This window comes from Jaculus jaculus, chromosome 3 (genome assembly GCF_020740685.1).
Source record: "Jaculus jaculus isolate mJacJac1 chromosome 3, mJacJac1.mat.Y.cur, whole genome shotgun sequence".
In the NCBI taxonomy this organism is placed as follows: domain Eukaryota; kingdom Metazoa; phylum Chordata; class Mammalia; order Rodentia; family Dipodidae; genus Jaculus; species Jaculus jaculus.
The window spans coordinates 177,966,528-177,987,364 of NC_059104.1; the positions used below are offsets into that span (position 1 = coordinate 177,966,528).

The window sequence follows — 20,837 nt, forward strand, 5'->3', positions numbered from 1 at the left end:
GGAAAGGGAGATTCAACAGGGTGTAAGTGACAGTAACAGGTGGAGAAAAATACTGTTTCCTGAATTAAAAGCTTACCCTTCCCTTCCTTCCTTTCTCTTCCCCTCCCATCTCATCTCCTGTCCCTTCCCACCCCTGTCCCCTTCCCTTTCCTGCCTTTCCCTTCCCTCTTCCTTCCTTCCCTTGCTTCCTCCCTCCCTCCCTCCCTTCCTCTCTCTCTCTTTCCTTCCTTCCTTCCTCTTCTGCTTACAATATTGAGGATTGAGCCCAGGGCCTTGCATATGCTGGGAGAGTGCTTTAAGATTCAATTGCATCAATCCCCAATCCCTTATTATACATTTTATTTTGAGGCAAGGTATCATTAAGTTGCTCAGATTGGCCTTGAGCTCATTGTGTAGTTCAGGCTTGCTTTGAACTTTTTAAGAGAGAGAGAGAGAGAAAGAGAATGGGCATGCCATGACCTCTAACCACAGCAAATGAATTCTAGATGCATGGGCCATCTTGTGCATCTGGCTCACGTGAGTACTAGGGAATTGGATATCGGTTCTTCGGCTTTGCAGGCAACTTCCTTAACCGCATAGCCAGCTCTCTGGCCCTGGCCTTGAACTTTTGATCCTTCTGCCTCAGCTTCCTGGTTAACTGAGATTCGAGAAGACCATTTTCTATTCTGGTTATATATGGCAGTGCTTCCTGCTGCCCTCAGGCTGTCAGGAGGAAGCCTGGAGCAAGGAAGACCCCGTGCCCACCACCACCCTCTGCAGGGGTCTCCCATTGCTTCCAAACCTTGTGGCTAGAGCAACAGGATGACTTAGCTAAAAACAGAGCCCTGGCCGGAGGCTGGCATGAAAGAAACCTCTGAAGGAACATGGGCACCAGGCTGCTCAGTTTCATGGTTCCACACAGCACCCAAATACATGCAAAGGGATACCTAAGAAGATCTGACACATATAGGTGAGGAGAGATCTGAGAAAGGCTTAAGATGGAGAAGGCTTCGTGGGTGTACCAGGAGCTGCCTCAGGGTCTTCATATACCCCCAGAGCTGGAGGCTAGGGCCAAGACTGATGAGAATTGGGAGGCTCCAAAACTTTGGTCACTGTAGCAGACAAATTCAGGTTCGCTGAGATGAACTTCCAGACCAGGCACAGTTATGGAGAAAGGGATTTATTGAATCTACAGATCCAGGGGAAGTTCCATAATGGCAGAAGAAGCTGGCCTGCCTTCCCAGGACCAAGAAGAGAGAGAGAAGTACAAGCCTAAAGCCAAAATCCACACAGCACACTTCAGGAACCCCATCCAGGCACAGTTTGCATATCTTTAGATTGAAATCTGAAACCCAGCACCGCACCTTAAGATCCACCCAGTGATGCCTCCTCAGCCAGGTGGCTGCAGATGCAAACTACAAACAAATAAAAAACTGAATATATTGGGGGCCATCTATTCAAACCACCACAGTCACTGCACCAGATTTCTTCCTGTGCCTTGCATTGTCATCAGGGGCTAAAGCAGGAAGAGTGTGCATACACCACTGTGCAGCTGAATGTCCCAGGAGGGACCCTGGGATTAAGGAAGAGGGTGTGGACTGAACTCGGGATGTGGGATTACTGGCCTGGTGCTGGCCATAGATATGGAAGGCTCTGACCCGGGAGTAACTGACGAGCTGACCCGCTGATGACAGTAACAGTGGTGATTTACTGAGGGCCAGGTGCTGGTCTCTGCTGAGAGCCTCCTGTTAGCTGTTTTACGTGAGAAGGAAATCACTCCAGCTCAGACCAACTGGAGTGATCTAAAGATCTAGAGATGTCAGTATAGTAATTCACATTCCCTCCAGCAGTGTCCTTCCCCACCCCTGCACCAGCGGTGTGAGGACCCTTCCCTACTCTATACCAGTAGTGTGAAGACCCTTCCCTACTCTACACTAGCAGTGTGAGGACCCTTCCCTACTCTATACCAGTAGTGTGAAGACCCTTCCCTACTCTACACTAGCAGTGTGAGGACCCTTCCCCACCCCTGCACCAGCGGTGTGAGGACCCTTCCCTACTCTACACTAGCAGTGTGAAGACCCTTCCCTACTCTATACCAGCAGTGTGAAGACCCTTCCGTACTCTACACCAGCAGTGTGAGGACCCTTCCCTACTCTACACTAGCAGTGTGAAGACCCTTCCCTACTCTACACTAGCAGTGTGAGGACCCTTCCCCACCCCTGCACCAGCAGTGGGTATGTTGTTCTAAACTGTATAGTTTGATGAGATGTAGTGATGGTAGGAGGTCCAGTGTCTTTTTATACATTTGCTGGCAGAGTTGTCTTATGTCTGTTGCCTCTTTATAGCCTTGCTCAATTATTCAGGCTCCTTTTCTTCTTAAAAATGTCTGTTTTGTACAGATTATTAGTTTTTATCTGCTCTCTGAATCACAATATACTTTTTGAATCATTGTGGCAGTTGGAGCACGTGCCCCCGTGGACTCAGGGTGCGCTTCGCTTGGGAAGAGGCATGTCACTGGGGAGCATATATGGCACCCAGCCCTGAGGTATGTGGAGAGCAGGTTGAGCTCTGGCAGGGTTTGCTGGCTGTGGGTGGCTTCTCTCTGCTTGAGTGTGTGGAAGAGAGCCAGTTTCTTCTGCCGTTGAAGGAGCTCCCCTGGAGTTTCTTAGCCTGAAACGAACCCCTTTCTTCCTGTAAGCCCCTTTTAGTGGAGCGTTTTGTCCAGCAACACACTGCCGGCTGCAACAATCAGGTTTTCCTGTGGGTTTGTTCATAATAGTTTACCAGTTAAGAGTTTCAAATTCCATATATACATATGTGTGTGTATATATATATATAGATATATATATATATACACATACATACATACATATACATATATATATACATATGTATATATATACACACACACATATATACACGTATATGTATATATTTGTGGTTCCTTGCAGAGTCTCTCCTAAGTCTCTGCAACACTTAGATTTTATATGCAGTCTCTAAGAACCCCCTTCTATGGTTTTTACAATTATGTTGTGGAAGTGCCTTTAGTCTATTTTGAATAGTTTTTTTTTTTTTTTCTTTCTGTAGAGGAGAAGGATTCAACTAATTTATCAGACGGATGGCCTGTGGCACAGGTGCCACCTAATAAACACGACATCTGCTCCTCATTGAACTGAAGTGTCACCTTTGTCACATATTCAAGTTCTGTGTATGGAGGACCTCTTTCTGGATCCTCTGTTCCACTCACCTGTCTATTCTGTACCAGTGGCCATGTGTGTGTCTACATATACATGTATATATGCGCATGTGCTGTGTGCACACATGTGTATGCATGTGCATATGTATGTACATATGTATGTGCATGTATATGTATTGTGTGCATATATATGTGTCTATGTGCATATGTATGTGTATGTGTGCATGTGTCTGTATGTGTATGTGTGTGTTGTGCACATTACGTTGACCTTGTAGATTAAGTCAAATGTCAAGAGGTCTAGAAGGTAATGTTTCTTGGAAAACAGGTCCTCCTATCAATGTGATTTCATTTTCTCTTTTTTCACTTACTCCTTTCATTTCTTCTATTCCTTTCTTTAAGCCTTTATGTGGAAGCTCTCCCAAGTTTTATTAAATGATGTTTATCATATTATTATATGGTCATATGCTTATTTTATAAATACTTTGATATATTTCCTTACATGGAACCAACCTTCCCTTCTTCAAACAGTGTCTTCTGGGTTGCAGTGAGTTTTTTACTATGTTGGTTTGTATTCATGAATATTTTAATGACCGCTTCTGGGATGTATATTCATCCATAAAACTAATTTCTAGTGTTACCTCTTTGTACTGTCATTGGTAGTTTTAAATATTTTGTAAATTTTGTAATATGAATGGACTACTATCTCCACTTTTCATGGGATTTGGAATATTGTTAACTCGAGAAAATATCTGCTTTTCAGAGGTCGGATAGAATTCTGGCATTAAACCATTTGGCTTTAGCTCTTCAAAACCTTTTTAATTTTCCCCCCTGGTTATTCAGGATTTTGAGGTCTTCTTGGATCAATTTGGGTAATTTTTATTTTGTTAGAAAATTGTCTGCTTTCTCTAGGTTTCCAGAAGCAGGGTCATAGAGTTGTATGTGCTGTGTTTTGTCTTAGCGTCTCTTTGTTCCATGTTGCTATCGCCCTCACAGTTCTCCCTTGGGACTCAAGAGAACTTGGCTGTTCTCACAGCCGTCAGCTGTTCAGACCCAGGGTTGAGACAGGGGTTTATGGAAGGAATTAGGGGAGATGCTTTGGGCTTTCATGGGGAGCTTTGCTTTATATTGGGGCAGCAGGAGGAGCTGAGAAAGTCAATAGGAGCTCAGACCCAATTCTCTTGCTGACGGTTCAGGGAGAACTGGAGAAGAGAACAAAGGACTATGGAGTAAGCCTGAGCTTACCTCCATCTCCACCCTCCATCCAGGGTGCCAGACCAGATCCCCAGGATGGGCTAGCACTTCCTCGCAGAGCCATCCTTGGCATGCCACGGGGAGGCTGGTGACTTGACAGGCTAACATATGGGGCAGATGAATTCAGCTCTGGTAAATATTTTAGGAGAACCCATTCACTTCATCTGAGGAAGCCACAGATGTTATTGGGAAAGTCTGATGAGCTGAAGATAAATAACTTAAGATTTTTAACCTTTGAGACAGAACCTGTGTTTGATTTTATTTTCCCCACGGCCTGCTTGTATTAAATGGTTAGAAAGAATGTCTTGAAGACACTATGCCTATTCATTTTGGGAGGTGGGCCCCTCAGAATGAATCAGAGTTAACTAGCCTTTCAGCAGGGGTTGCTTCGGCACCCCAAATGTACCTGATACCCTTTCATAAAACAGTGCTGCCCAGCTTTCTCTCCTTCCTGCACTGAGCTCCACCAACAATAGACCTGAGGAAGTCCCTTTGTTCCCCATTAGTGCCACAATCTTCTGGCTTTACCTTACTGCTTCCTCTCTGCCTTAGCTCCTTACCTTAGCGCTCCAGAATAGGCAGCCTAAAGTAATGTAAAGTCAAGCCAGGAGTCCATTCTTCCCAGCACACCGGAGGCTGTACTCAGAATCCTCCCCCTCACCTCTGCCCCCCACATTCTGTCCACTAAGGTCTTCTGACTGACTCAGTCTTGTGCTCGGATCCCTCTGCCCTGGACATCCACTGCCTCCCAGAGAGCTGTTCGTTGCGTCACACAGACAGTCACAAGTGTGGCTGACTCCACCAGTCCAAGAGATGGGACCGTGGTAAGCATCGTTGCAGAGAGTGCTTTGTAGTAGTCATTGTCTCGTTGCTGGGACAGAACACCCAACCAGAAGCGCTTGTGGAAGGGAGGCTCTACTTCCAGCCTACAGTTTCAAGGAGTGGAAGCTTCATTGTGGAGGGGGAAGTGTGGTAGGAGCAGGCATCTGGGTATCTTATCTCCACAGCAGCGGGAAGGAAGTAGAGACAGTGAGCGACCAGCACTGGCCAAGTGTAGCTTGACTGTAAAGCCCCAAGGGTCTCCCTCAGTAACACACCTCCTCCAGCAAGGCTTCGCCTCCCAAAGGCTCCATCAGCTGGGAATTAAGATGAGGCTTAGTCACAACACATGGGGTTTTAGGGGACATTTTATGTCCAAACCACCACAGTGTTGGGCACTGACTGTATCCCAGGTCCTGGGTGAAGCACTTTGTATAATGTAACTGATTTAATTCTCAAAACAAAATTTTTAATTGATTCAGCTTCTTCTAATTCCAAATGGCAGACTCTGCAGCCAAATCCAGTTTATGCATAGCAGACAATGATGACTTTAAGTGACTGAAAAGTCCACTCCGGACGCATGCTGGATTTAAATCTTCAAAGTGGTAATATGGCTGTGTCTGGTTGTCCCTTTCCTCCTTATATTACTGTTGTGATCAGGTTCATGTTGCTGCCAGAAAACACCTTACCAAGTGCAGCTTGTGGGAGGAAAGGGTTTATTTTGGCTTACAGACTCAAAGGGAGACTCCACGATGGCAGTGGAAAATGATGGCGTGAGCAGAGGGTGGACATCACCTCCTGGCCAACATCAGGTGGACAATAGCAGCAGGAAAGTATACCAAATACTGGCAAGGGGAAGCTGGCTATAACATCTACAAGCCCACTCCCAACAAATGCACTGCCTCTAGGAGGCTCCAATTCCCAAATTTCCAGCAGCTTGGGACCTGGCATTCAGAACACATAAGTTTATGGGGGACACCTGAATCAAGCAACCACAGCTATGCATTTTGAATTTGTCTACACTAGATGTCCACTACCTTCATAAGCTCAGTGACTCTAGTGGAAAGGAGCTCAGGCAGCACTCAGTCTCTTGTTTCTTAGAGCCGTGGAGCCTCTCATTCCCTAGACTATGATCTCTAGGGCAAGGCTGGTCTTAGGTGTCTACTGCCTCCTCTTCAGCCTTCCACTTTTTGTTCAAGGACATCTGCAAAGTGACCTAAATACGTATTTCTCATAAGGAGGCCTTTTGCAGTTCTAGTTCTCACCTAAGGCCCATAATCACTGAGAAAATAGTTTATACTTGACCAACACCTGATTCCTTGGGATGAGCTGGGTAACCTCGAGTGGATGTAATTGTCTGGTTAATGTGACGCTCCAGTGAGTTAGAGACCCATGTGAACTGTAAAACTCTCCACCTTATAGCTGGTAATGACTTGGTTTTATAGTGCCATCTTACCTCCAAACCTCTATCAGTGCTGCATCTGTCAATTTCTAAGAACCATAAGGTCTTAAAAAGAAATTGTGGAAGGCAAGGAGAAACTAGCAGGCACAGTAACCCCCGGCCATGTGCCCATGCCAGGCCCACCTATCCCTTTGGGAGATTCTCCTGACATTCAGTTGGGTATCTCAAAGGGCCTTCAACATCCATAACCTTAAGACTGATTTCAGGGGCTTGGGTCATAGTTCAGTTGATAAAGAACTGGCCTAGTAAGTTCAGTCCCCAGAACCCACATAACAATGCTAAATGTGGAGGTGCAAACTTGTACTTCCAGTGCTGGGGAAGGAGAGTCAGGCAGACCCCTGAGGTTCATTGAGCAAACAGTCGAGCCTTATTGGTAAGCTCTAGACCAATGAAAGCCCCCCCATCTCAGAAAAGGAATGGTGTGCCTATGTATGCATGTTTGTATATGGGCACACGTGTGTACAGGTCCATGCATGTGTACTTATGTGAAGGCCAGAGGTTGGTGTTTGGGGACATCCTACATTTCTCTCCACTGAACCTACTGGGACAGAGTCACTCACTGGCTAGTCTGGCTAGCTGTCTTTCCCTGGGTATCTGTGTGCCTGCCTCCTGAGCACTGGGATTACAGGTGCATGCCACCATGCCTAAAAATTGCATGGGTACTAGGAATCATAACTCTGGTTCCCACACTTACCCAGCAACTTCTTTGCTGACTGAACCATCTCCCCAGCTTTTGGAGTAGCTTTTGGACAAAGTCCCAAAGGACTAGTATAGTTGGGAGGTCCTATTCATGTGTGTGTGTGTGTGTGTGTGTGTGTGTGGTGGAGGTGGTTTGAATGTGAATGCATGTCCCCCATAGTCTGAAGTAGTTTTGATTAAGTTAGTCACTTGAATCTCTAGCACCCTGGCTGGAGGAGGTGTCACTGGGGGAGAGGGGGAATCTTAAGTCCAGCCAAAGGAGTGTTCAGAGCTGTTTGAGCTCTGTTTGGTGGTGTCTCTTTGCCTGGATCTATGGAAGGGAGCCAGATTCTTCCACCATTGATGGCCTTTCCCGTGGATCTGTAAGCCTGGAATAAACCCTTCCTCTTATAAGTGTCTGGTTAGATGTTCATCCAGCAACACAAAGGTTATTCCAACACTGCGCATCTCCAGCAGCAGGGAGAAAAGAGAATGATGATTATTAGATCATGGCCATTGCCTTTCGCCTCAGCACCTTGGGTATCTGTCTCACATCTGCCTCAAGTCTTCCCTTGGAGTAGGCAAGGTGCCTGCCCCTCATTCTCTATGGCTCTGCTACATGAGGCATTTAGATAAGGCAGACCTCTGAAGTAGTTTAAATGTTAAACGTCCCCCGTAGGCTCATGTATTTGAACACTTGGTCCCCTGGTTGTTACTGTTGGGAAATTGTGAAAACTTTATTAGATGGAGGCTTGCAGGAGAAAGTGGGTCCCTTGAGGTTGACCTTGAAGTCCAGTCCCGCTTCTTGTCCCTCCTCTGCTTTCTGTCACATGGAGATCAAAGGAGGCCAGGAGTCCTGGCCCCACAACTCTACCGCCATCAAGTCACCTGCCATCAAGCCTCTCTGCCACATTGGGTGATAATTCCCTCACACGATGAGCCAGAGTAAAGCCTTTCTTTCTAAAGCTGCTTTGCCAGGGGTTTGGTCAGAGGGACAAGAAGCGTATCAGATGTGCCAGAGGTAGCAAAGGGGCAGGAAAGGCTTTCCAGCGTGCTTACTTCATCAAGCGTCCTCTAGTATGAGGAGAATGCACACTAGGGCACGCTTTGGCCTTCCCTGGCGAAAGTCCCACAGCCTGCCCACCCAGAGCTCTGCTCTCGGCAGCTAAGCTCTGTGCAGTTTGTTGAACCTATGAAGGCAGCACTGGTGATGTGGGTTGGGGCAGTTGTGTACTGATATTCTGTATGAAAAACAACTCTGGCCTTGCAGTGTAAAGACCTAGACAGGAATCTCAATGACTTCACTTTCATTGACTGGATCTGAGACTTTGGGCAAGTTATTGACCTTATTGGAACCTGTTACTCTCTTGTCTATTACATGGGTCTTATTTATATATTTACTTATATGTGTGTGCATGTGCAAGCATGTCAGGACCTCTTGCCACTGAAAACAGTGCCAGACCGCTGGCACCACTTCTTTTCAAAATAAAATTTTAATATTATTTACTTATTTTCAAGCAGAAGGAGAGGAGAGAAGAGGAGGAGGAGGAGGAAGAGGAGGAAGAGGAGGAGGAGGAGGAGAGAGAGAGAGAGAGAAAGAGAGAGAGAGAGATATTAAGTACCCTAGGGCCTTCAGCCATTACAAAACAAACTTCAGATGTTTGTACCACTGTGCATCTGGCTTTATATGGATACTGAGGTATTGAACCCAGGTCATTAGGCTTTGCAGGCAAGTGCCTTAACTCCTGAGCCATCTCTTCAGCCCCTGCACCATTTTTTATGTCCAGCTTATCTGGATGGCTTGGTAATTAAGCCTGGGCCAACAGGCTTTGCAAGTTGTCATTACCTGTGGAGCCATCTTCCCAGCCCCTAATCCATAGGTAATATTTACCTTGTAAACTGTTGGGAGACTTGAGGACGCTTGTGTCAAAGTGTGTAGTGCATCAGTACGCATCACAGACATTTGCTTGTTGGGCTTCTTTTATTTATGATCACTCTGAATCTGATTTGTATCCATCCCAGAGGAAGGCATCCTTTCGGATAGTGAGCAGCTCATGCACCCCTCCCACCCTTTTTCTTTGGGCCAGCATTTGGGAATTTACAGAGGCTAGCCAGCTACACAGTGACTGCTGTGATCCTAGAGAAACTCTGTTGGATGGGTTTAGGAGGACTGGTTTTATTCAGTGTCTCTAGTTTTGTTACTAGCTGAAGGTTTCAACAGAGGGAAAGTTTCTGTCCCTTCATGTACTTACTTCTGGTAGCTTTTCTATTTTTTTTCTGATATTTTTTCATGTGTGCGTGTGTGTGTGTGTGTGTGTGTGTGTGTGTGTGTGTGTGTGTGATATGCATGTACACATGTTAGTGTGTGGGTGGGTGGGTGCATATGGTTGAGGGTACATGCATTCTTGTGTAAGTGTGTGAAGGCGAGTGGGGGTGGCTAGAGGCTGATGTCGGGTGTCTAGCTCCGTCACTCCTCACTTTATGCTTTGAGATAAGGTTTCTCACTAAACCTAGAGCTCCCTGACTTGGCTAGACAACACAGGCAGCGAGCCCCAGGAATTCCTTGACTTTCCCTCCCCATCACTGGGATTATACACGTGGGGCCTGGGGATCTGAACTCAGGTCCTTGTGCTTGTGCGCTAAGCACTTTACGCACTGAGCCTTATCCCAGCCCTGTGGCTCTTCTTGACCCGTCTTCTCAGTCATGCAGTTACACCATGGACCGTCCGGCCAGCAGTTCTCCTGTGTGAGTGATCAGACCCCGATGTCATGTCGACATAGACCCAGAGCTCGGGGCATACTGCCTTCCACCCACGCTTCCCCTGGGCCTGTCTTTCTCACCTGCCGTCATGGAGTCAACATGGAAGGACAAATGCCATCCTATATTTCAGAGTCACCAGGCAGATCTGATTAATTTTGGAAATGAGCAACACGGAGATTCATCACAAACTTTCAGGTATGAGCAGCAAAAAACAAAACCAGAGCATGGAACGCTATTTATTTATTAAAACAGTAAATTGAAGGGAAATGGGCTATTTATTTTGCACGATGTCTTCCACAGAAGTAATTGGCTCATTAATCACATCCTCACTGTGGTCACATTTGGAAGGTCAGGATTACTGGGGAATTGAAGTGGGGTGTTGTTCACAGCTCTGGAAACACGTGGAATCCAAGCAGGCTTGTTTCTGAGCCTGGGTCCTATACAGTCTGTGGAAAGTGGTCAGGAGGGTACATGACATTATGGTCAACCATAGCCTGATAACAGGGACATCAACTTCTTTTCTAAAAATTTTTATTAGCGTTTTCCATGATTATAAAACAAATCCCATAGTAATTCCCTCCCCCCCCACTTTCCCCTTTGAAATTCCATTCTCCATCATGTTACCTCCCCATCGCAATCATTGTACTTACATATATACACAATCAAACTATTAAGTACCCTCCTCCCTTCCTTTCTCTTCCCTTTATGTCTCCTTTTTAACTTACTGGCCTCTGCTACTAAGTATTTTCATTCTCACGCAGAAGCCCAATCGAGGGACATCAACTTCTAATTTTGGCTATGACCACTTATTAGCTACATGATCTCTGGCAGGCTATTTAACCAATATCTCAGTTTCTTCACCTGTATGATGATATTAACTCTTGTGTCCCGTATAGGTTGCCAAAGTTTAAGCAAGTTGGCAAGGCACTCATGAAGATGCTGTGGAGTCAGAGTCAGTATTTCTGGAGGTTTTGGCTCTAATTGTTATTTTGATCTAGCTTAACCTTTAAGATGGGCCATGTAGAAGTGCTGTGGGGCTCCCAGGGTCCCCAAGGAAGGCAGAATACAATGAAAGAGATTAGAAAGGCAGGCTCTTCCATCCAAATCCGATCTGTGCTGGTTACATATCCCTAGAGCAGGATCTGGCCTGTCTATGCCTTGCTTGTCTCATCTGTGAAATGACAGTGATCATAATAGTGATAAGGTTTGTGATAGTTAAGGTGTTGTCAACTTGATCTGTTTAGTAATCCACAGGCTGCTTCTAGGAAGGATCAACTAAAGGAGGAGGTCTTTCTCCCAGGGTGAGCCCTTCCCCCAGAGTGGGCGGCCCCGCTCAGAGAGGGACTTGATATAAGGAAGCTCTGAGTAGAAGAGTTACCCCTTTTCCTTCCTTCCTTCCACTTGGCTGCCGGAGCTGCTCCCTACCTTCTAGCATGGATTGAAGACCAATACGGACTAAAGACCAACTTCAACTGAAGATGCACGTGGATCGAAACCCAGCGGCTCCTCAGGAAACCTCCAGGCTTTCCGGCACCATCTGCAGTGCTGGGTCGGGACTGCTGAGGCATCCAGCCACGTGGACTGAGCAGCTACCAGGTTCAGTGATTCTTGGGCCTGCAACTGCTATTGGACTACTGTAAGCTAATCCAATAAATCCCCCTTTTAAAATAATTCATTCTAGTAATTCTGTTCCTCTAGAGAACCCTGACTAATACAAGGTTATATGAAAATTACATGAGAAAGTAACCAGAAAAGAACTTACCTCCTCACCTAGCCATTGAAGTCATTGATAAATCGTTGTTTTTAATGACCATTTTAGGACCCTCCTGACCTGTGATTTTTCCCAGACACCAGTCATTGCCCATAAAACTCAGCAGGTAAACAGACATGGTTTGACTGTAGACCCTTCCCTAGCAGGGAAGGGAAAGGCCAGTTTGCCACTAACAGGCTTTGCATAGTTGGTCCCCAGCTGGTGGAGGGTCTGTGCCTCATTTCTTTACATCCTGATTCCATCATTCTGTGTGCTATAAAGAACATGGAGCTGTTTAGCCCTCTCAGGGAAAAAGACCATGGGTATGCATGGGTTCCCTGGGAAACACAGGTCATTCAAGGACGTCTCTGCTGTCTGCAGCTTCTGCTCATTGGCTGCTTTCCCCCCTTGGCTTCAGCATGCACAGACGCTGGCTTTCTTGGCCCTCTGGGCCCTGGCTTTATCCGTACCATGTTTCCACGCGCCACCAGGACTCCTGGCATTGTTCAATAACTGGCTGGCTTCATGCACGTGAAGTGGTGCAAAATGACAAGTAGAACTTTATGGACCCCCTGCATTTTCTGTACCAAGTTATTGATTACTATCCAACCTATGCATACTCATCCTTGAGTGAGGTTGAAATAAGAAGGTCTCTTTCATGGAGGGCAGAGACCATGGTCATGATACAGTAGGGGGTCCTAGCTAAGGGCAGCTTTCCTTTCCCAAAGAGATGTGGGTACATTAGAAAAATGAGGAACACTTGTGTATCTATGCAAAACTTCTCTGCCACCTGTGTGTTGACCATCCTAATCCCCGTGGGGACATGTGTAATATGGCTGTCCCTTCAAGAAGTCATGACTTTCCTGAGCAAAATAACTGTGCGTGTACGTTGTCTCCTGATGCCTCTGCCTGTTCTTCATATCCATCCTCTGCTTCTCTGCTATGGCTTGAATTGAGTCAACCCAAAATGAATGATGACGTTCTAACTCCCGGTTAACGCCATACCAAAAGCAGCTGATGGAAGGAAAAGGTTTGTTTCAGCTGATGGTTTTAAGGGGAAGTTTCTTCATGGTGGGGGAAAAAAAAACATGGCAAGAGCAGACAGCAAGGCATCACATATTAGCAGCAGCAGGAAGACATCTAAATGCTGGGCTTGTAGCTGAGCTCTGTCACTCCAAAGCCCTCCCCGAGTGACACACCTTTTCCATCAAGGCTCCTCCACCCAAAGACCCCAAACTAACACCAGCCAGCGACCAATTATTCAAAGCCCAGTGGGGCCATTTAAGTTTCAAAGCACCACATGGTCTTCATAGGGGGTCATATTATGAGCATGAGTCTTACCGATCCAGGATGGCATCCTGATAAGAGATTTGTAAACAGACATATATAAAAATGTGAAGGCATGTCACGCCGGGGAGCAGCCACCATCTACAAGCCAAGGAGACTGGCCTGTAACAGAACTTCCCTCCCTCACACCCTCTGAATGATCCAGCCCTGCCCACACCTCCATTATGGACTTTCTAGAACTGTGAGACTGTGCATTTCTGCTATTTTTATTCACCCAGTCTCTGGAAGTTTGTTACTGCAGCTATAGAAAACTAATGTAGATTCACCAAGAAAAGCTTCCTATAAAAGGACAGAGGGCAGGGGACAATAGTACCTCTGGAGTGGCAGGCTGGGTCTGTGGCCATCCTCAGAGCATGGCAGCCAGAGACCAGCCCTCACTCCTATGGCTCAGGCATGGATGATTCTGACCCTTAACCTCTGGGAGCTTTGAGGCTGGTGTCTTAGCTGGCCATTTAAAATGTGCTGGGAGCTACCAGAGTCTTTAGGTAAGGAGTGTGTCTCATTGTCCATGTGTCTCAGAAAAATACTCCTATCTTGGTCACAGTATAGCGAGAGACATGCAGTGGGAGGCTGAGTCTGGAAGTATGAGAGATAAAGGGATCCAGAGACGGTCACAGAACTTCTTTAAAGCATCAGTGCGCTGATGTGCTGAGCGACAGCTGGAAGAGGTAGGACACAGGGGAGCTTGCGGCTCCGGCACCTGGAGGCGCTGATCACTGGGATGAGCTCTTCTTAGAGTTGGGGAGTAGCAGAATCCAGTTCTAGCACCTCAAGTTGGAATTGCCGCAGCAGAGATGGCCACACACCTGTTCAGGGCCTACCAGCAGTAAGGCTTGGAGGTGATGCAAGTGAGATCTGGGCATTGCTGACATCCAGGTGCGGGGAGGCCGTGGGTGAGAGCTGTCGTGCAGGAGGAGCAGGTGCGTGTGAGAAGCTCCTCAAAGTACACCCAGAGGTGAGCATCTGGGGGGGGGGGGTAGTGGGGCTGGAACAGACTGGAGTGGGGGAAATGAGACAAGGAAGGGAAGACAGGCAAAAGACACACAGGGCTGATGGGGGCACCCTCTGAGAGAAGGTGTGGTCAGACCACATGTTTGCTCTCCTGGAGAGTGAGGAGACCCTGCCCCTCATCCCCTGGGCTGTTCCTTAGGAGTCTCAATTCTCTGGCACTTCTGGTCTTGCTATACACAGGCTAGGCAGTGTCTGTGGCCAGAGAAGGGCCTGTGACAGAGAGGCAGATCACCTGAGTAACCCCAGGCACGTGGCTATTGGCAGGTGACCTTTGGGACCAACCAGGAAACTGCCAGGGCGCTGACAGTTTTCTGCCAGGTTTTGCTGCCAACCATTGTGCCCATCTTCCAGAGGGGAGTGGAGAGAGCTGTCTCCTCCTGAGGTACTCATGACAGATTGGGAACATGTGCAGAGACCGGGAGAGACCAGGACTGGCTGGTGAACTAGGCAGGAGGCTGGCTGTCGGGGGTGTCTAATGGGAATGGTGTCAGGGAAGACAATGGAAGCAGGAAACAAAGTTATTTAATGTGTGAAATCATTAAGAAAAATGCTTTCACCCCGGGATGTTGAGAGAGCCCCTAAACAGCTGCTAATTAGCTTGCTGCAGCAGCTGTCTGAGGCTCGGATGGGACTGGCTGGATGTGGGCTGGAGCCTCCAGAGCCCCGTCCCTTCTTCGTGCTTTAACCTCCTGCCTCTGCCCACACCCACCTGGCACTGCTGCTTTTGTGTGTGACCAGTTGTGTTCATGAGTGGGGAGGGTTCCTCAGGCACTTTATTTTTTAATTTTTTGGGAGGGGGCTGGGATTTCGAGGTAGGGTCTCTAGCTCAGGCTGACCTGGGATTCACTATGTAGTCTCATGGTGGCCTCGAACTCACAGTGATCCTCCTACATCTGCCTCCGAAGTGCTGAGATTAAAGGTGTGCACCACCATGCCCGGCTTTTATTTATTTATTTTTAAAAATAGGGTGTCTCACTGACCTGGAATGTGTAAAGTAGGTTAGAACGGATGGCTAGGGACCTAGGGACCTTCCTATCTTTGCCTGCCCCGTGCTGAGATGAGAAGTCCATGCATCCTTCTTTAAAATGTGGGTTTGGGGGCTGGAGAGATGGCTTAGACGTTAAGGCACTTGCCTGCAAAGCCAAAGAATCTTGGTTCAATTCCCCAGGACCCATGTAAGCCAGATGCATACAGGTGGTGCATACGTCTGGAGTTTGTTTGCAGTGGCTGGAAGGCCTGGTGTGCCCATTCTCTCCCTGTCTCTCTCTCTTAGCCTCTTTCCCTCTCTCAAATAAAAAAAAGAGAAATCTTTAAAAATGCGGGTTTTGGAGAGCAAATTCACGCTTTCATGCTTGCAAGGCAAATGCTTTACTGATTGGGCCATCTCCTCATCCCCGCTGCTCTTCACACATGAGTGATAGGCATGGCACCCATGCCCAGGTGAGGACTCTAAGGGCCACCCAAGCCTCTGCTCCCTCCAAGGGCATCTCCACTCAGGAAGAGGGCGAGCTGGGAGCCCATGAGGGGCTGCTTTACTGCCCTGTCTTCACTGTCCCATCTGAGCTTCGGGGGATGGGCATTGTGCTTGGGTTTGCTCCTCAAAGTTCTTGAGAGTGGGTCGATGCTGGGGCGAATTGGATAAAGGGAAAGGCTGTGCAGTACTCGTAGGCAGCAGTGAATGTGAGAATAGGGGCGTCTGGGCAGGTGGCCCTGGCAGTGAGTGTTTGCTCAGGTGGTGTGGGATAGAGATTCTGACAATGTGGTGAGCTGTGTGTAGGTAGAGGTCGGCATAGACGTATGGATAGTATTGGTCTGAATCAGGTGTCCCCCTTAAACTCATGTGTTTTGAATGTTTGGTTCCCAGCTGGTGGCAATTTGGCAGGTAGAGCCTTGCTGGAAGGAAGTGTGTTGATGGGGATGGGTTTGGGGGTGTTACAGCCAGCTCCCCATCGCCAGGGTTCAGCTCACTCTCCAGTTGCTGTTGTCCACCTGCTGTGGCAGAGGTGATGTCCAGCCTCTGCTCATGCCATACTGTCCCCTGCCATCATGGAGCTTCCCCTCAAGATGATAAGGCAAAATAAAACCTTTCCTCCCATCAGCTGCTTTCGGCCGGCTGCTTTATCCCAGCAACAACACGGCAACTGCAACAGCGTGTGCAGAGATGAAATAATCGTGGACACAACTGTATAGCACTTATTGTATGTTACCATGTTCCATAGAAATTTAAGGACTAAAATTTTTATCACTACCCCATAAATGACATCATATTACTATCCCTATATTTTTTTAAGAAGATGCAGAAAGACGTCAAATACCTGCTCAAGATCCTCCAGCCAGTAAGGGCCAGGGCTGGGACCTGAAGCCAGGCACTCTGACTCCAAAGTCACCACTGGTTCTTCTTACCTACAGTAGGGCTGGGGTGCAGGTCGCACAGGTGTGGGCTGGGTGGGCCCTGGGCACTGGGCTTGGCGGTAGAAGCTGTGGTAAACAGGCAGTTAAGATGGAGGCTTGGGGGCTGGAGAGAGGGCGTAGCGGTTAAGCGCTTGCCTGTGATGCCTAAGGACCCCGGTTCGAGGCTCGGTTCCCCAGGTCCCACGTTAGCCAGATGCACAAGGGGGCGCAGGTGTCTGGAGTTCGTTTGCAGAGGCTGGAAGCCCTGGCGTGCCCATTCTCGCTCTCTCCCTCTATCTGTCTTTCTCTCTGTGTCTGTCGCTCTCAAATAAATAAATAAAAAAAAATTTAAAAAAAGAAGCCCCTTTCCTTCTGAGAGTGCCTAGTTCCACGTTGCCTTCCCTCGTGGTGGCCAGCGGGTGTGACTTGCCTGGCAGATGTCCTCTGGTGGATTTGCCAAGCAGCCCGAGGGACGCTTTGGAGGTGAATGAGGTGACCTCAGGAGAGGGTACACTAGCCTGGCATCGGCAGATGACACTTTCAGTGGCCTATGGGCAGTGGTAATTTCTCCAGGAAAGGAGAGCTGGGGCTGTCTTTCAGGGCAGGAATCTACCCTCAGCACCAGATGGCATGGAAGAGTCAGGGATGGTCCTGCCCTCTGGCTGTAGCCTTGGGCCTCAGCAAGGAAACTGGTAACTTGCATGTCCAACCCCCACTTTGTGCAGGACTTGAAAGCTTTCCTTCAGAGGAATGCTCAAAAACGGACACAGCTTTGCCTATAAGAAGTCCAACTTCATAGGAGTCAGACATGGATCATCCCAGGACGCCGAACAACCACACAAACCCTTTTCTTAATCAATCATATTTTATTGTCAGTTATAAATATTTTCCATTTGTCCCCTATTTACAGTTGCAAAATAGTTTAGGATATTATACCCTCACCCACTTCTCAGCATCTCTCTATAAACTCCGTGAAAATTGAATAAGAAATAAGAAGCTCTTTTTTGTTGAAGGGGGGGGGGAGGAGGCACTAACCTGACCCCCCAGACTCCAAACACCCCACGCAGACAGCAAGCGACATTGCAGCAGGTGCTACACAGTAGCAAGGCAGTGGCCGGCGGCAGCTCCGGGATGGGGAGGGTCAGGACACCAGGCTCCTCAGGACGTTGCTGATTCTCCAGCGCTGGCCCGAGCACTTCTGCAACACCAGCTGGAAGCCGAACTCCATGTCATTGCTCTCCTGCAGCTCCAGACAGCGCTTGGACTTGCGGTTCTGGATGGAGCCTCCCTAAGAGCCAGGCAGACAGTGGGGTCAGAGCGTAGAAGGGCAACCAGTGAGTTCAGGAAGCTCCGTGGATGGAGGGACTGAGGTTACCTGGGTGGTGTGGGGGCAAGCATTCCTATGACCTCAGGCTGCCTCAGTCCCTAGCGTTGGGCTCCTCCCAAAGACTGAATGTGTGCCTCAGTTTCCTCATTGTGTGGGCAGAGCTCTCTCTTCCCTGAGCTCTGTCATTCTTTGGGACATGATCGGTTGTATTTCAGCATCCCCAGACCTGGCACTTCCTGCTCCAAGAACTTTCAATGAAACTCTGGAGTCATTAATGCTGGCCTCAGCCAATCTCCAACTCTTGGATATCATCTACTAGGCCTCTAGGATTCCCCAAGCCCTGGACATGCATGAGTCTCCCATGCCAGTAATGTTCCAGAAAGTTCTGTAGTTATAGATACCCAGTTCATGTCCCAGAGTCCTATGAAGAAAGTTATGTTCTGCTCCCCAAAGCATCCCTAAAGTAGTCAAGAAGAATGCAGGTGGGACCTTGTAGGGGTGGAGCCCTTTGGGGTTACTTGATGGAAGCCTGGTGTGTGAGCGTCTGTCACCCCTGAGGCTGTGCTCAGCTGGACTTGGCCTTCCAACCAGGTGGAGATGCTGGGATGGTTGGTGATTCCCTTTGTTCTAGAATCTCCACTGGTGTTCCCCATCGTGGCAGTGATTAGGTATTTGTGAGAAAAAATTCTGGTTATTTTTCTCTCACTCATTCTTTCCCTCAGCATCCAATGAGTACCACACGCTACTGATTCTATGTCCCTCACGTCTTGCAATTATCCCTTATTCCTTTGCCATCAGGCTCACCCTGGCTTGGGACACTGTCACATGTCATCAGAGCAGTTGCCTCAGGCTCCCAAGGAAGTGAAGACCTTCTGATGTGCTCTTTTGGCAAGGAGCCTGGGCCCAAGCTCCCCAGCACAGTACTGGAGGCCTTCACTGCTGGACGTGGTGGGTCCCTCTAGCTTTGTCTTGATCCCTCTCAGCTCCATACCTTTGGCAGCACCAGACCACAAACGCCTTGCAGGTTACTGCCCCCCCCCCCATCCCCGTGCATTCCCTCAGGGCTTTGAGACTCAGAGCAAGCTCTGCCCTGGGCCACTTCTCCAGGGTTCTGTGGCAGGCTAAGCCCGAGTCCTGTCTCAAAGCTCAGCTCCTGCCCATTTCCTCCAGGAAGCAATCTACACTTCCCACCCATGCTGCCACCCTGCCTCTTCCAGGGCACCCGGCTGGCTTGGTGCTCCGAGTCCTGTGCCCTCCCCGACTCACAGTGGGCAGTGTGCTGCGGGAGGGGGAGATGGCAAACCTCTCCTGTAAGGAGCTCATTCCGAGGCCGACGCAACCATCCCCATGGCAACCACTGGCATCTCAAAAGAACATGAAGACACAGTTCTTACAATTGCTTAGGAAACTGGCTCCATCTATTGTAGTTGAACATGCAACCCCTGTGACCCGCAATTCCATACCCAGGTTGATATCTGATTGGAATGTGCCCACTAAAGGCATGCATCCGAAGGTTTTCTGAAAGATTAAGTGTGTCGTGAAAGTGCCAAGATGGAAACAAGGCAGATTTCCACCTAGAGCAGGACAGGCAAGTAACTCCTGTAATGGGATACTAAACGGCAATGGCCAGAAACCAGAGCTCAGCTAAAGAGGAATACAACTTGTAAGTGCAATGTTGAGCAAAAAAGTCAGACAGAAGAATACATGTGTAATTCTAATTAGCTAAGCTTCCCAAGAAGTGCAAATAGAATGATTTTGTTAGTGAAGATGGTGGTCTTTGGGGCGGGGAGAAGGGAAAGAGGTCTTAGATTTGTTTAAGTTACTGAGTTGAACACATAGCTTGTGTCTACTTCTGTATATGTATATGTGTGTGCGTGTGTGTTTATTGCCAACTAAAAACAAAGCAAAGGGCTGGAGAGATGGGTTTGCAGTTAAGGAGCTTGCCTGTGAAGCCTAAGGACCCATGTTGGACTCTCCAGATCCCATGTAAGTCAGATGCACAAGGTGATGCAAGCGCAAATTCGCACGTGTCCACTAGGTGCTGTGCACATCTGGAGTTCTATTGCAGTGGCTGGAGGCCCTGGTGTGCCAATTCTCCCTCTCTCTTTTTCTCTCCTATCTCTACCTGCCCCATGCTGACATTATAAGCCTGTGCTATCAATCTAGGATTTAAAAAAATATATTTTTATTTATTTAAGAGAGAGAGAGAAAGAGAAATGGGCATGCCAGGGCCTCTAGAGATTGCAAACAAGCTGCATACACATGTGCCATCTTGTGCATCTGGCTTATGTGGGTCCTGGGGAATCGAACCTCGGTCTTTTGGCTTTGCAGGCAAGCTCCTTAACCGCTAAGCTGTCTCTCCTGCTCCCATACTGGGCTCTTTATGTGAGTGCTAGGATCTGAACTCAGGTGCCCTTGTGCGCCAAGCACTTTCCCCACTGAGCCATCTCCCCAACCTGCCAGTGATGCTTCTTAAGTGGAGCAGTGGCCTTTCCTGATCCCTCCAAACTCCTTTTCCCACCTGTCCAACTTTACTCTCTGCAAGGTGGGGAGCAGGGGCCAGGCAGGGTGTCCAGAACCCACCAGCAGCTCTGTAGGTCACACAGTCTGCTGGAAGCCAGGCCTGAGGCAGATGAAGCAGAGAGGGGAGAGTGAGGGCTGAGACCAAGACATCTCTTCTACTTGTCAGCAGGGTAGACTTTGGCAAGCCTCTCTCCATTTTGCTTGCCTTATCTGAAGGGCTGCAGGATGCTTCCTGGGAAGACGTGCAGAAGGCCTAATGGGGAACTTTATCAGCCATAAGACAGCAAGATATAGACATCAGGATATTCACAGCATCAGCATGGGGTCTCCCCCAAAGGGCTT

At 48.2% G+C, this 20,837-nt stretch overlaps 1 protein-coding gene across 2 annotated transcripts in view; it reads right to left on the bottom strand.

Moving 5' to 3' along the window:
* Nucleotides 1–10,568: 10,568 nt before the first annotated feature.
* Galnt18 (polypeptide N-acetylgalactosaminyltransferase 18) overlaps nt 10,569–20,837 on the bottom strand; it is a 383,580-nt gene continuing 373,311 nt past the window's right edge. Inside the window, exon 11 of one of the 2 annotated variants that reach the window (XM_045145464.1) lies at nt 10,569–10,592. In XM_045145464.1, the coding sequence (XP_045001399.1) occupies nt 10,584–10,592 (9 nt within the window). In that variant the 3' untranslated portion in view covers nt 10,569–10,583. Of the gene's footprint in view, nt 10,593–17,491; nt 17,934–20,837 lie in introns of those variants that run through there. The other variant, XM_004650865.2, reaches the window with a different exon arrangement.